The 14,513-nt window shown below is 36.5% G+C and overlaps 1 protein-coding gene across 1 annotated transcript in view; it reads right to left on the bottom strand.

Annotated features, from left to right (window-relative positions):
• Window positions 1–2,852: 2,852 nt before the first annotated feature.
• LOC137386111 (nascent polypeptide-associated complex subunit alpha, muscle-specific form-like) overlaps window positions 2,853–14,513 on the bottom strand; it is an 81,858-nt gene continuing 70,197 nt past the window's right edge. Inside the window, exons 12-16 of the mRNA XM_068072811.1 lie at window positions 13,813–13,947; window positions 13,475–13,625; window positions 13,005–13,363; window positions 8,896–9,263; window positions 2,853–4,991 (exon numbers count right to left, since the gene is read on the bottom strand). Of these exons, the coding sequence (XP_067928912.1) occupies window positions 3,208–4,991; window positions 8,896–9,263; window positions 13,005–13,363; window positions 13,475–13,625; window positions 13,813–13,947 (2,797 nt within the window). The 3' untranslated portion in view covers window positions 2,853–3,207. The remainder of the gene's footprint in view (window positions 4,992–8,895; window positions 9,264–13,004; window positions 13,364–13,474; window positions 13,626–13,812; window positions 13,948–14,513) is intronic.

Here is a 14,513-nt window from a genome sequence, read left to right as displayed (position 1 = left end):
TGACCAGTTGGCTATTATAAAAGTCGGCTCATAATGACCAGCGATATCATTTTAAAATTCTATCATAACTTGAGGTTGACCGATGAGAAGAGAGGTCAACCTCATTCACCTTCACCAGCAAGGGAAATCAAACAAGCAGATTGCAGAGGTTCAATGTTTCATGAAAGGTGTTGCTGGCACTGTCAACAGATGGAAGTCGACATGCACGACACGTGATCATTAAGGTAGAGGGAGAAAACGCAACAGCTCTACCAGAGACGACCACAGTTTGGTGCGGTTTAAACTTTCTGCCAGAAAGAAAACCAGCACTGACCTGCGACGAAAATTGAGAGTCTACTGAAGTAGAAGCCTCATCCTCATTAGTAAAGGGAAGACTGATTGAAAATGGATAGAGAGGATGTAAGACAAGATGAAAGCCACTGCTGTCAGAACAGCAGAGAAAGAAACGTTGGTTGACATGGGCCATGATTCATTGCTCCTGGACCAAAGAACAGTGGCATAAAGTACTTTTTAGTGACAAAAACTTCATTTATGGCAAAAAGTGGGCATGGAAATTCACAAGCGCAAACCTATTAGCAAAAGAGAACTGATTGAGAAAATTATTGAGGCCTGGCATCACATAGGGGCACCCGAATAAACTCGAAAGCTTGTTGACAGCATGCCAAGGCGATGTCGCGCTGTCATCAGAAATGAACGCTGGCCAACAAAGTACTAAACCTCAATTTTAAACCCAACGGCCTTTTTTCAGGGCCACCATCACTTGTATAAAGAGTTCAGTTTGTAAGTTTTCCCCAATTGTGCAATGTTTGATGCTAAACCAAAATGAGCACTTTCACTATAGCGACAAGTTTTTCACCATTGAAAATATATTTTTCAGTTATAAAAAAGCAGTTGAAATGTGCCAGAATTCAAATTCATATTTGAATTGCTCACAAATTTCTGAGCAAAATGATGTATAACATAGCTTAATTTTCTTGATTGTAAGCACAAAAATTACCAATGAAATGTGACGCTTGTCATATTGTGCAGGGGCTCGCCATAATTTTGCGCAGCACTGTAAGTACGACCTAATTTTTGTTGCTGTCACTTGGAAAACTCATTTGTACCATGATAGCTACGTAGATTCAAACTAATATCAAATCTTCAAGAGCTTTTAGAATATTTTCTTGCTTTAATTTTAAGAGCGTAGCTCTATGACCACTACTTTCCTTGGCATCTATGATTTTAAAGCGAAAGATACCGTAGGTTTGAAATACTACACTGAATATTATTTAAACTCGGTAGAACAAACTTCTGTGACTGAAGACTATACAGTAAATGTGTTCAACTATTTGCTCAATGTTGAAGCAAATAAATTTTTAAACAATAGTTTATTTTTTTCTATTTATTTCAGAGAACGAACATTAAATAAATGCATCACATGAAGCCATATGAAAACTAGAGGCTTTTTTCTTAATTTTAACTAGCGTTTTTCATTTCTATTTACAAGACTAATGCTTTGAGGACTTAGAACTTGTTTGTTAGAGATTGTTTCACCTGCCAAGACAGATATTTGCTCGTTTTACATTGATGTTACAAAAGTTTGTTTGTAAAGGTGTTCGTATGTGGAAGTTTGGCTGTATGTTCATGTACACAATGAAATTTTTATTTTACTAAACTTTTTTTGAGGATCACAAAATATTTTACGCTGTTTTTGTAGTAGGAAGGTAGTCATACTACAAAGAATGCCGCCATTTAATAAATTTTACTGTACCTACACATCAAACTTTATGAGTAATTTATAATGCAGCGTTACATTCGTGCTAAGCACAAATGAAATGATGCCGTCAACGGCAAGAACTTATTGATATCTATGGAATATATTCAGTCTTGAGTTGCATGGCATCCAACATAAGGGCACGGAAATGTAGCTCAAAGTTTTAAGGCAATCAGGAAGTTGTGCAAGAATGGAGAACTGACTGCTGGTGTGAACAGCATTTTTGTATTGCAGCTGCCAGACAAAATGAACCGAATGGAATCTTGAGTTACATTTCAATGATTATCAGTTCTGGGATAGTTTCAATGAAGTTGTTCATGATCTAAACATTCTAAATAGTTGTTACTTTTTGAATTATGATGTTAAAACAATCGCAAAGCCAACGTTACGGCATGCACTAAACTTTGTAGCACTATGTTCTCATAAAACCAATACATGTATTTTATACACATAGGAAACAACCGAGCGCTGCTTAGTTGCTTCCTAAAAGATTTTCGAGTAGTTCTTATAGCATATCTATCGAGTATTTGAAAAAGATGACTCGCCTGGAGATATTCACAACAGTACATATTGTGGCATTAGCCTAAGGAACTAGTTAATAGGCCTGTACCAGTTATTACTTGGCAGACAACTGTTTATCCAAATACTGACTTACGAATGGGCAACGACATAGGTTGTCGTACGACGTTGGTGAAAGATATTTTTTGTGTTGCTTCAGTATACGCGCAAATACACATGGGTATCCGCAATGAAGATTCACGAATGCCCGATACTCAAATGCACGCGTAATCACTATTGTGATCTACAGTAATAACAGTTCTTGATCAGCTAGCTTGATGTATACAAAGCCTATATAAACTTAGTTGCTGAGACCTTTTAAACGCTTGCAGTATTCAAATATTCACTTGCATTTTTGTGAGAGCTTTGAGGCCTTCTGATAGCACGAGTGTGAAAGATTTCAAGATCATGCAGGGGATTAGCCAATTTTCGAAGCATTTAAGAAACTGGAATTCTGGAAAAACTAAAAATCTCATTATCAGCATCAAGCACGATGATAGTATTGGAACTCTTCCTGGAATTTTTAAGGAATTAAAGGTTGTTTGTGAATGATATATATTACAATGATACAACTACCTATTTATTACTTGAACACAAATAAAATATATCAAATATGATACGAGTTAAAAGAATTAACTCTCTAAAAATGAGATTATACATTGTCAATAAACATGTAAACTAATTTGGATTCACCTATATGTAGGAATGATATAGATGCCTAAAAGACGCAATGCATGCTAACTATTAAAATATATACCATAATATAGAACAGTGGAATTATGAGTGAGAATGATCCCAAAAAAATTACATTATTTCATCAAACCGATAAATATCTGGATACTAATGTACACATGTAGTAACAGAAATAACATCACTAAAGTACGATGACAGGTTTACAATTTACGAGAGCGAGTTATTCTTTTAGCTACAGGCTGAGAAACCTTGTTGGCTGATATGGTCATTTTAGGAGAAATTGCTTTATGTCGCCCATTTTTTTTTACCGGAGCTGCAGCCTGGATTGACGATGACTTCTGAAGAGAGCTAGAAATATCAACAGGTTGTCTACTTCTTTTTTTTGGAGTTGTAGCTTTGACTGAAGAAGACATTACAGCAGCCCGTCTGCTTCCTTTTGCTGGTGTTTTAGTTTTCTTAGGAGAATCAGCCATGATAGGAGAAGTTGCTGCCACCTTAGCTCTTCTACTCCTTTTTAAAGGAGTTGTAGCTTTGATAGAAGATTTTAAAGGAGAGGCAGACATTACAGCAGCGTGTCTGCTTCTCTTGGCTGGTGTTTTAGTTTTCTTTGCAGAATCAGCCAAGATAGGGGAAGCGGCTGCCACCTTAGCTCTTCTACTCCTTTTTAAAGGAGTTGCAGCTTTGATAGGAGAAGATTTTAAAGGAGAGTCAGACATTACAGCAGCGCGTCTGCTTCTCTTGGCTGGTGTTTTAGTTTTCTTTGCAGAATCAGCCACGATAGGGGAAGTGGCTGCCACCTTAGCTGTTCTATTCCTTTTTAAGGGAGTTGCAGCTTTGACTGGAGAAGATTTTAAAGGAGAGACAGACATTACTGCAGCCCGTCTGCTTCTCTTGGCTGGTGTTTTAGTTTTCTTAGGAGAATCAACTATGATAGGGGAAGCGGCTGCCACCTTAGCTCTTCTACTCCTTTTTAAAGGAGTTGCAGCTTTGATAGGAGAAGATTTTAAAGGAGAGTCAGACATTACAGCAGCGCGTCTGCTTCTCTTGGCTGGTGTTTTAGTTTTCTTTGCAGAATCAGCCACGATAGGGGAAGTGGCTGCCACCTTAGCTGTTCTATTCCTTTTTAAGGGAGTTGCAGCTTTGACTGGAGAAGATTTTAAAGGAGAGACAGAAATTACTGCAGCTCGTCTGCTTCTCTTTGCTGGTGTTTTAATTTTCTTGGGAGGATCAGCCGTGATAGGGGAAGCGGCTGCCACCTTAGCTCTTCTACTCCTTTTTAAAGGAGTTGCAGCTTTGATAGGAGAAGATTTTAAAGGAGAGGCAGACATTACAGCAGCGCGTCTGCTTCTCTTGGCTGGTGTTTTAGTTTTCTTTGCAGAATCAGCCATGCTAGGGAAAGAGGCCGCCACCTTAGCTTTTCTACTCTTTTCTAATGGGGCTGCAACTTTGACTGGAGAAGATTTCGAAGGCGAGGCAGACATTACAGCAGCCCGTCTGCTTCTCTTTGCTGGTGTTTCAGTTTTCTTTGCAGAATCAGTCATGTTAGGGGAGGAGGCCGCCATTTTTGCTCTATTACCTCTTTTTGTCGGAGTTGCAGCTTTGACCGGAGGAGACCCTACAACAGCCCGTTTGCTTCTCTTTGCTGGTGTTTCAGTTTTCTTAGGAGAGTCATTTATGTTAGTGGGAATGCCACCTGCCTTTGCTCTTCTAGACTTTTTTAACGAAGTTACAGCTTGGGCAGATGACTTTTGAGAAGCGAGAGAAATTGCAGCAACCTGTTCACCTAGCTTTGCTGCTGGTGTTTGCAATGGTGTCTGTTTCTTCTCTTTAGGTTGAGACATGGCAGATCGTTCTTTCGCTGCCGACGTAGACTTGGTAATGGCGACTTTAGTGGTTTCATGTGATGCTTCTTTGAAGAGATTCTCCAAATAGGACAGGTCTTCAGAGAGCCTTTCTTTGTATTCTCTCATAAGTTCTGCAATCCCTGAATACAGAAATTGGTAAAAGAATGTAGATGTAGCTAAGGAGGAGCACTTGGTATGAATCTGGCCACTTAGCTATCAATGATGTATCCGATATTCTTTTTCATAAAAATTTGCCACTTAGAATCACATTATTTGAGGAATGTTGGGAGGCGTTTAACCAAAAAATGTCTGCTTGATAGACTCCCAAATTTATCACCTTTTTTCCAGATGTATTACTATATGTCAAAACAATCATAAAAGGATTGATATGGTATGACCTGCGTCGATTAAAAAGCTAGTCATACTACTGATATGGTTTAAGATAAATAATGGTTTATATGTCTAATCCTACAGAATAATGTTTTCAAACTTCACAACTAGTATGAGGCAATATCATGATCATTGTCGTTGCAAAAACATAAAAATTATGTAATAAGACTTTTTGAAACGCACGTCGAGACTGCCACCAAAGTATGTTAAGAAATTTGGCGCAAACAAAAATCTATAAATTGGATATGTGAGACCTTAACACTGCTTGTATTTTATTTCATGGTTGAATCTACTCCAGTCTGTTGAGCTGGACTGTGATCAGAGCATATATTCAGTTTCCAACTTTAATTAGTGAGTGTTTGAACATTGCGCAGTTTTCTGGCTAATTAGTTAATCTGCTAATACAGTAGATCTATACTGCTAATCAGCAAATAACGTAAAGAATTTATGTGAAGTTTTTGCTTCGTACTTTTAAACAGCAAAGTCTATTCTGCAAAATAAAACTAATAACAAATATTTTATACGTCTACAATAAAGTAAAACAGCAAAATTTTTTTCCTACAAAAAGCGGTATTACCTATTCGTCGTCCATCTGTACCCAGGGGTGCAGATGTGGCACACTGTAACACCTGCACCAATCGATCGTCTTTGTATTTATGAAAAATTGTGCAGCAACTATTCTATTTTTTGTCGACACATCTGACGATGTATCCCGACGAACTAAAATGTCGCGAAAGTTGTATATATATATATGTATATAACTTTATATATGCAAAGATGTATATCTATAAAGTGTTATAATATATATCTTTATATATAATACATATTATATATAATACATATTATATATAATACATATTATATATAAATATCTATTATATATATAATAGATATAGCTTCATACGCACATCGTTTTTCTCTCGCAAGTCCGACGAGATTGAGTAACATTCAAATCGAATTTGAATACTCGCCCGATTTGACGATTTACATCAAATGGAATTTTTTCCATACTAGTAAGCAAAAACTTCACATAAATTCTTTACGTTATGTGGAATTTACGCTAGAGGAGGTATACATCATAGGAGCGTCTACTATAATTAGTTACACAGTTTACTTAAAACTAGCAAACAAATGGATTTGAAAATAATAAAAACTACTAAAAAGTAAAAATGAACGCTCTCTGTGGCTATAAGTAATAGCTAACGTAAACCTTGATATATATATATATAGAGGTGATCTACTTAGTTTTCTAGTATTCCTTATTAATAATTTTATTTTTTAAACGAATTTTATTCTGAATTTCGTGGAATTATTTTTTTTACTATAATTGGACCAACCTCTTTGGGATTTTATTTGAAAACATACTGCAGAAGCGTCGAGCATAAAAATATCATGCGCTCCTAATACACGCGAATACCCTAATGTCAGAAGCAGTGCTGACAGATTCGTCAGCAAATTTCACCAGCCAGCCTTGAGATTGAATTAGGCTATCAGCCAAGCCAATTTATCTTGCAAGTTCTGACCACCTTCTTTAAGATGGATGAAACTTTCCCTACAGGGTATTTTGAGGGTGCTGATTATGAATCTGATGAGTGACTGAATGTAGGATTCCCAGGTCTATGCCAAATTGATGAAACAAATCTCATGAATAAGGAGTTGTTTTCTCTCAAAACGATCGTTTTTGTTGGTTATTTTTTTCTTCTCAACCAATTAGATTTCATTCTATAATTGGGACAGGTCAGCCGAGTCAAGTTATCACATTACAGAACTCTAAGCATGATGATATTGATCTATGTTGTTTGTCTATGATGGCTTGTGTGGCTCGCTTTGAAGGCACAAAAGATGCCATCAAAAGTTAAATTAATTTAACTGACTATTCAGCCTCAGTGCTACAGAATTATGTCCAGCAATGGATGGAACTTAACAAACAACTGTGCTAGAGAAAAAGGAGATTCATTGGTGGTTGGAGCAACATGCACTTTGTCAAAGATCCTATTGCTTCGGAGATGCATTATCACAAGAACTGCCAGAGATTATACCTACATCTCCGCTGCTGAAAGAAAACGGTATGGCAGATTTCACACAGCCCATTCAAGTTCAATAAAATGTGCATGACAAAGCTTAAATCTGGTAAAACTTGAACGATGTTGTATTGATTTTATGTATCATTCCATTTGATTGTCAAGTCTTTTCTTGTAAAATGAATCTATGGTAACCAGAAGGTGTTACGTTGTAATTGATAATTTTTGTCTTTCAGCATGAATTAAGCATGCAGGTAAATTATATGTCACTGTGCGAGATCAATTTTGTGTTTGTGATGATTGTGAATAACATTAACCTGCTAACAAATCACAATCTATCAGTTTCCATATTTCTATTCAAATAACGATTTAGAGAACTGCATGATTTAGTGCCATTCATGGGACCATTGAAATATTTGGTGGGGTGTGCTGTGGTCTTATTATTATCATGGGTTAAAGGATGGTAATGTTCACTGAATATGACTGGCTCGCAAATCATATGATTTGATGTGTTATTGACATCGTAATATAATTCTCACATTACCTTTTTTTGTTTAGCATTAATACTCAGCAGCATGATATGGGAGAAGAAAGTAATCAGCTGCCTCAAGAGTTTTGCTTAGAAATTGAACAGAGACTGATGTCAGAAAATACGTTCATGACTATAAGGGATGTCATCAAACTGTTCAATAAGTACAGTGAGACTAATCATGAAAGGTGAGACCAGAAGTCCATATCCAGTTACATTCAGTAATAAGCTGATAGTCGGATATTTTGTGTGCTTGTCTCGAACTAGCTTATGTGTATTATTTCAAAAGTTGCAGGTTTATCAAGTGATGAATGAGAGCCATAGGGTTTTGGGAAGGGAAATTAATTTGCACACAGTTACATTTACTGTTTTAGAAATCGGCAGATCAAGTCCAAGCTTGTGCAGAAGTAGGATAACCTCAATTTTGAAAAGTCCATGAGATGCAATGAGAGGGAGATCGTCTACTGTAAAGATGCGAAAATGGGTGTTTCGGTAGTCAATACTGAGCGACAGCTCCTCTGCGGAGGATTCTGGATCAGAAATAGGTGCATATCCGCCAAATATGACATCTTTATTAGATAGGACACCAACATAAGTGACAGTCCTACCTCCATATCTGAGACCGATACCAGCATAAGCATAAACTGTCGACACTCAAGCCATGCAAATATCAGTGCAAGTGAATAACTCTAAATGATATCAGTATTCGTGTGAAGTTATGCGAAGTTTTTTTTTATTCATGTCAGGTACAGAGTTTCTATTGGAGGTTTGGAGATGATAATAAATGTCTATTTTGCAATAACTTGTATTTTTATTGCTATTTGGCCCAGGAAATAACATATGTTCATATATTAGGTAGAGATAACTACGGATTTATATACAAATTTGGTTTTACAAAGAAATGGGAATCAAATCCAGAGTCACTCATCAGATTTGAAATCTACGTACTTGAGTTAGGATATGTAAATTGAAGGGATCTTCCATCTGAAAGGAGGTGGCCACGAAATAAAGAAACTAAGCACTTTTTATATCTTGGCTGATAGCCTAAACAGTACAAATTACACTATTAATTAATATCACAAAACAGTCTAATATCTCTGTTACCTGTGAACTGCAGAGATTGGTTTTGTTTTGGTGTCTTCAACATCTCCCGAACTCCTGTCAGCCTGGGTGATCGCTCAGGCTGTTTCGGTGTCTTCATCATCTCCCGAACTCCTGCCAGCCTGGGTGATCGCTCAGGTTGTTTTGGTGTTTTCATCATCTCCCGAACTCCTGCCAGCCTGGGTGATCGATCAGGTTGTTTCGGTGTCTTCATCATCTCCCGAACTCCTGCCAGCCTGGGTGATCGCTCAGGGTGTTTTGGTGTCTTCATCATCTCCCGAACTCCTGCCAGCCTGGGTGATCGCTCAGGTTTCTTCTCTTGCAACAATTCTCGTACACCATCCATCTTGGTAACCTTACTCCTCCGAGATCTGAAATCATCGATACACAATAAGCAAATTCAAACTCCAACTAATACCAGGTGAATAATCCTTAAAAAATTGGCGCTTATTTTGATTAGGATAGCCGTTATTGTTTTCAAATATTTCGTTTGGCTAAAACAATCAAGATAATAAAATGTGTCGTAGTTGATTTTGAATTGTTTGACTTCCCAAATGTTTAGTAGGCTACATGACCAATGAAATCAATTTTGCAACCATTTGATCAGTAGGTAAATGAGCGTCTATGCGCCCATTAGCTGCCATCTGTGAAAACACATTCATGTCGGTCATGGTTCGCAAAACACCAATGACGAAAGCGTTTGAATTTTAGTGTTTTGGCATTTTTGCAACCACATATTTTTAATTACTTCTGTTCATCTTCTATACAGTAGACGCTCCTATAACGTGAATTTCAAATAACGTAAAGAATTTATGTAAAGTTTTTGCTTAGTACTATGTAAAAAAATTCTATATAACGTAAAGTGTCATATCGGGAAAGTTCTCAAATGCGATTTGAATATTAATCTATCTCATTGCATATATGCGATACGCAACTTTGGTGACATTTTAGTTCATTGTAATAGATCGCCCGGCGTGTCTACAAAACAAAATAAGTAGCTGCGCAATTGTTCATAAATACTTGAAGGAAATCGATTGGTGCAGATGTTACAGCATCGATCTATTAATCTGAATGTCACAAGTTGGAGTATCGTTGAAAGTTATCTTTTATTCTAACCTTGACCCCTGTATACAGATAAACCGTGAACAGGTAGTACCAATTTTTATAGTAAAAATATTTGTCGTTTTGCTTTATTGCAAACATATAAAATATTTGTTATTAGTTTTACTTTGAAGAGTACAAGTTACTGTTTAGATAAATAAGCAAATCGTTGTAAATGAACGTCAAAGATGTGCGCTCTTCATCAACTTACTTTAGAATTACCACAATCATCCGTACAATCATGGTCTATAATAATCATCCACACAATCATGGTCTATAAACAATCATCCGTACAATCATGGTCTATAAAAACATTCGTACAATCATGGTCTATAAACAATCATCCGTACAATCATGGTCTATAAACAATCATCCGTACAATCATGGTCTATAAACAATCATCCGTACAATCATGGTCTATAAACAATCATCCGTACAATCATGGTCTATAAAAACATCCGTGCAATCATGGTCTATAAAAACATTCGTACAATCATGGTCTATAAACAATCATCCGTACAATCATGGTCTATAAAAACATTCGTACAATCATGGTCTATAAACAATCATCCGTACAATCATGGTCTATAAACAATCATCCGTACAATCATGGTCTATAAAAACATCCGTACAATCATGGTCTATAAAAACATTCGTACAATCATGGTCTATAAACAATCATCCGTACAATCATGGTCTATAAAAACATTCGTACAATCATGGTCTATAAAAACATCCACACAATCATGGTCTATAAAAACATCCACACAATCATGGTCTATAAAAACATCCGTACAATCATGGTCTATAAAAACATCCGTACAATCATGGTCTATAAAACAAGTGAGATTGATCATAAAAAGAAAAAGAGTTGTCGATGCAAACAAATAATACTGCAGTTACGGTTCAGCCCACACATTAAATATTTTCCGTCAAGTTTTTCTTTGTTGCATGGCCAAAGGGGAGCTTGGAAAGATTTTGGAATGGATTAGGCAAGTTACATGTATTTTACTGTTTGTATAACGTAAAATACCTATAAAGTAAACGTTCTCAGAATCGGATTAATTTTGTTGAGGGAACGCCTACTTTATTTCTATTTTGCGCGTAATAAACTATTTGTACTGTAGCATGCGGTGTTTGGTTTGAACCGAACAAATGTAAACATATGAAACAGTACGTATAAGTAACCATAAGTAAGTATAAGTAACAATACAAAATTTACCGACATGTAAAAATATTGTCTCAGTAACAACAACGAATAAAAAAGGTGTCAATAAAATATGCCGACAAGATGACTACGTCAACATAACACACACAATCTTATTTTATGCTAAGATTCTATTAACTTGTGATTGCATCAAATAATAGAGCGAGCCAGAAATTATTGAGACATTTGACTGACATCAAAAGTTCATCACTTGACCCGCGAATTATCAACAAAAACGCAAGGTTGGTAAACGAATACACTATCTAACAATTACATTACTAGTGAATTAACCAACGTTGCTCCAGTCAGTGCTCCTTGTCGACAAATGATTTTGAAAAAAACAACTCAACTATAGAATTCATTAGTAGTTACAATGTTGAGAAAATCATCGATCTGAAACCAATATGTATCAAAAATTCCTTAAGAATACACTGCAGTGTGTTTAATTCGTTTCCCAAGTCAAAAAATTGTCCTTAATACATACTGCAAATAAATAATATGCACAGCAATAAAAGAAATGAACAAATGAATGGAAAACTAATAAAAATATTGTTTTACTTTATTGTAGCGGCGGAAGGATAAAAGCATAGACCTGGCGATATGGATGTAGAGATGAAGATATGCAGTGTAACTCACTCAAATTCCAACTAAGTGAACTGTAAACTAACTCAACTTATATGCAACTAAGTGAACTGTAAACTAACTCAACTTATACACAACTAAGTGAACTGTAAACTAACTCAACTTATATACAACTAAGTGAACTGTAAACTAACTCAACTTATATACAACTAAGTGAACTGTAAACTAACTCAACTTATATACAACTAAGTGAACTGTAAACTAACTCAACTTATATACAACTAAGTGAACTGTAAACTAACTCAACTTATATACAACTAAGTGAACTGTAAACTAACTCAACTTATATGCAACTAAGTGAACTGTAAACTAACTCAACTTATATACAACTAAGTGAACTGTAAACTAACTCAACTTATATACAACTAAGTGAACTGTAAACTAACTCAACTTATATACAACTAAGTGAACTGTAAACTAACTCAACTTATATACAACTAAGTGAACTGTAAACTAACTCAACTTATACACAACTAAGTGAACTGTAAACTAACTCAACTTATATACAACTAAGTGAACTGTAAACTAACTCAACTTATATACAACTAAGTGAACTGTAAACTAACTCAACTTATATACAACTAAGTGAACTGTAAACTAACTCAACTTATATACAACTAAGTGAACTGTAAACTAACTCAACTTATATACAACTAAGTGAACTGTAAACTAACTCAACTTATATACAACTAAGTGAACTGTAAACTAACTCAACTTATATACAACTAAGTGAACTGTAAACTAACTCAACTTATATACAACTAAGTGAACTGTAAACTAACTCAACTTATACACAACTAAGTGAACTGTAAACTAACTCAACTTATATACAACTAAGTGAACTGTAAACTAACTCAACTTATATACAACTAAGTGAACTGTAAACTAACTCAACTTATATAAAACTAAGTGAACTGTAAACTAACTCAACTACTATACAACTAAGTGAACTGTAAACTAACTCAACTTATATACAACTAAGTGAACTGTAAACTAACTCAACTTATATACAACTGCAATGGTTTTGTTACACTTCAAATGTAAGTTAGAAATTATTTTAGGGGTGAAATAAATTATTTGAAGTTCATGTCATACAATGAAAAACTCATATGCCAAGGCGATTATAAGTAGACGTTTGAGTGTATTGCGCTAATGTATTCACCTAGTAGTTGTGAGCAGCTCTCGAACACCCGTGTACTGAACACTTTTCCTAAACTTGGGCACATTAAGCATCTTTCGGAGACCTGTTAGATTAGGACTGGCAGAAGAATGTCTACTCAAAGGAGATTTTCGACTCTTCTTTTTTTGACTTGTCATGGGTGACACGAACATCATGGTTGGGGCAGCGGGTGTGGGTGGAAGATCGTCGTATAGATCATTATCCTTAACGGAAGCGCTTGGCTTGACAGCACTCCTCCGCCTCCTTCCAATCACAATGGTCTCTGGTGAATCGACATGCCCAGTTGACTGCACACCACCTACGAGTCGAGCAGCCATAGGCCTCGCTTTGCTAACTGACTTCTACAAATCAACCATGTTTTGGCTAAAGAAGTGTTGAGTTTTGAAACGAGCAATGAAAGTAATCAGCAAGCAAGCCACAGCTAATCATAAAGACTAATAACAGTGCTCTACCCTTTTCGAGGCTGTTTTTTTGATGACCTTGCTAACAGACTTCCTCTTGGGAGCAACAGAAACTTTCTTCAAACCAGCGCCCGATTTTCTTTTTCCTGTTTTTACTATTTCGGCCCAAGTCTTTTTAAAAGGCACCTTTTTGCTTGAAGATCTAAAAGCGAAATAAGGCTAATACAAAATTATTAGGCAGGAGCACAGCTCACCAACCATAAGCTCATATATGATTATCATTCATGGGCGCCATAAATCCAATGAGGTGAATTGATAAGCTAGTCAAGGACTGTGATGAAGCACGCTGTGACGACTGACAGCACACAAACAGTGGATGAAAGAAATACCTTGGTGTTATAGTTCTTTTAGGCAGGACAGGGGTAGCAGACTTGCCATGAATTGCTCGCAACGCAATCATTTTCTTGAAATCCAATGGTGGGGCCACTATTTTCTCTACGGACATTTCACTTTTCTTCTTTGAACTAAAAGTATGAATTTGGGTTAAGTTTTGTTGGCACTGGCATTATTGCTCTGCGCATTTATGGTTATTTATGCATATTTACATTGTTTAACCCTTAATTTAAGGCTAGCCTTATACATACGAGTAAAGCCTGGTTCCCATATCGATTGCGATACTCCGGCGGTAACTTGCGCAGCAAAACGTTTGCGACGTTAGGCTCGGCGTCATATGTTCACATATGAGCCGCATTGCTAAACATAATCGCGTCATCAAATAAAATGTTCGCTCACCATGCCGTTACTATAATGGTGACCTTCACCCGTACAGTGTATTTCGGGAAGGTGTTGCCTGTGGCCTTATGAGAAATTTGAACAGCGCTAAACTATTGCGTTGCCGCAGGCAACTACGACAGTCCTCGGTGCGTAGGTTGCCATTTCACCGCTAATAGCCCGCGGTGCTGTTGCCGGTGCTTTGCGATGTATATGGGAACCAGGCTTAACTCCTTTGATCCTAGACCGCATTAACCCTTTGATCACCACATAACTCATAGCGCCAAATGCCTCAGAGCTGCGGGTGTTGCACTCAAAA

This window comes from Watersipora subatra, chromosome 1 (assembly GCF_963576615.1).
Source record: "Watersipora subatra chromosome 1, tzWatSuba1.1, whole genome shotgun sequence".
Taxonomy (NCBI): Eukaryota; Metazoa; Bryozoa; class Gymnolaemata; order Cheilostomatida; family Watersiporidae; genus Watersipora; species Watersipora subatra.
Note: the sequence above shows the minus strand (reverse complement) of the source record. Positions and strands in the feature narration are given on the sequence as shown.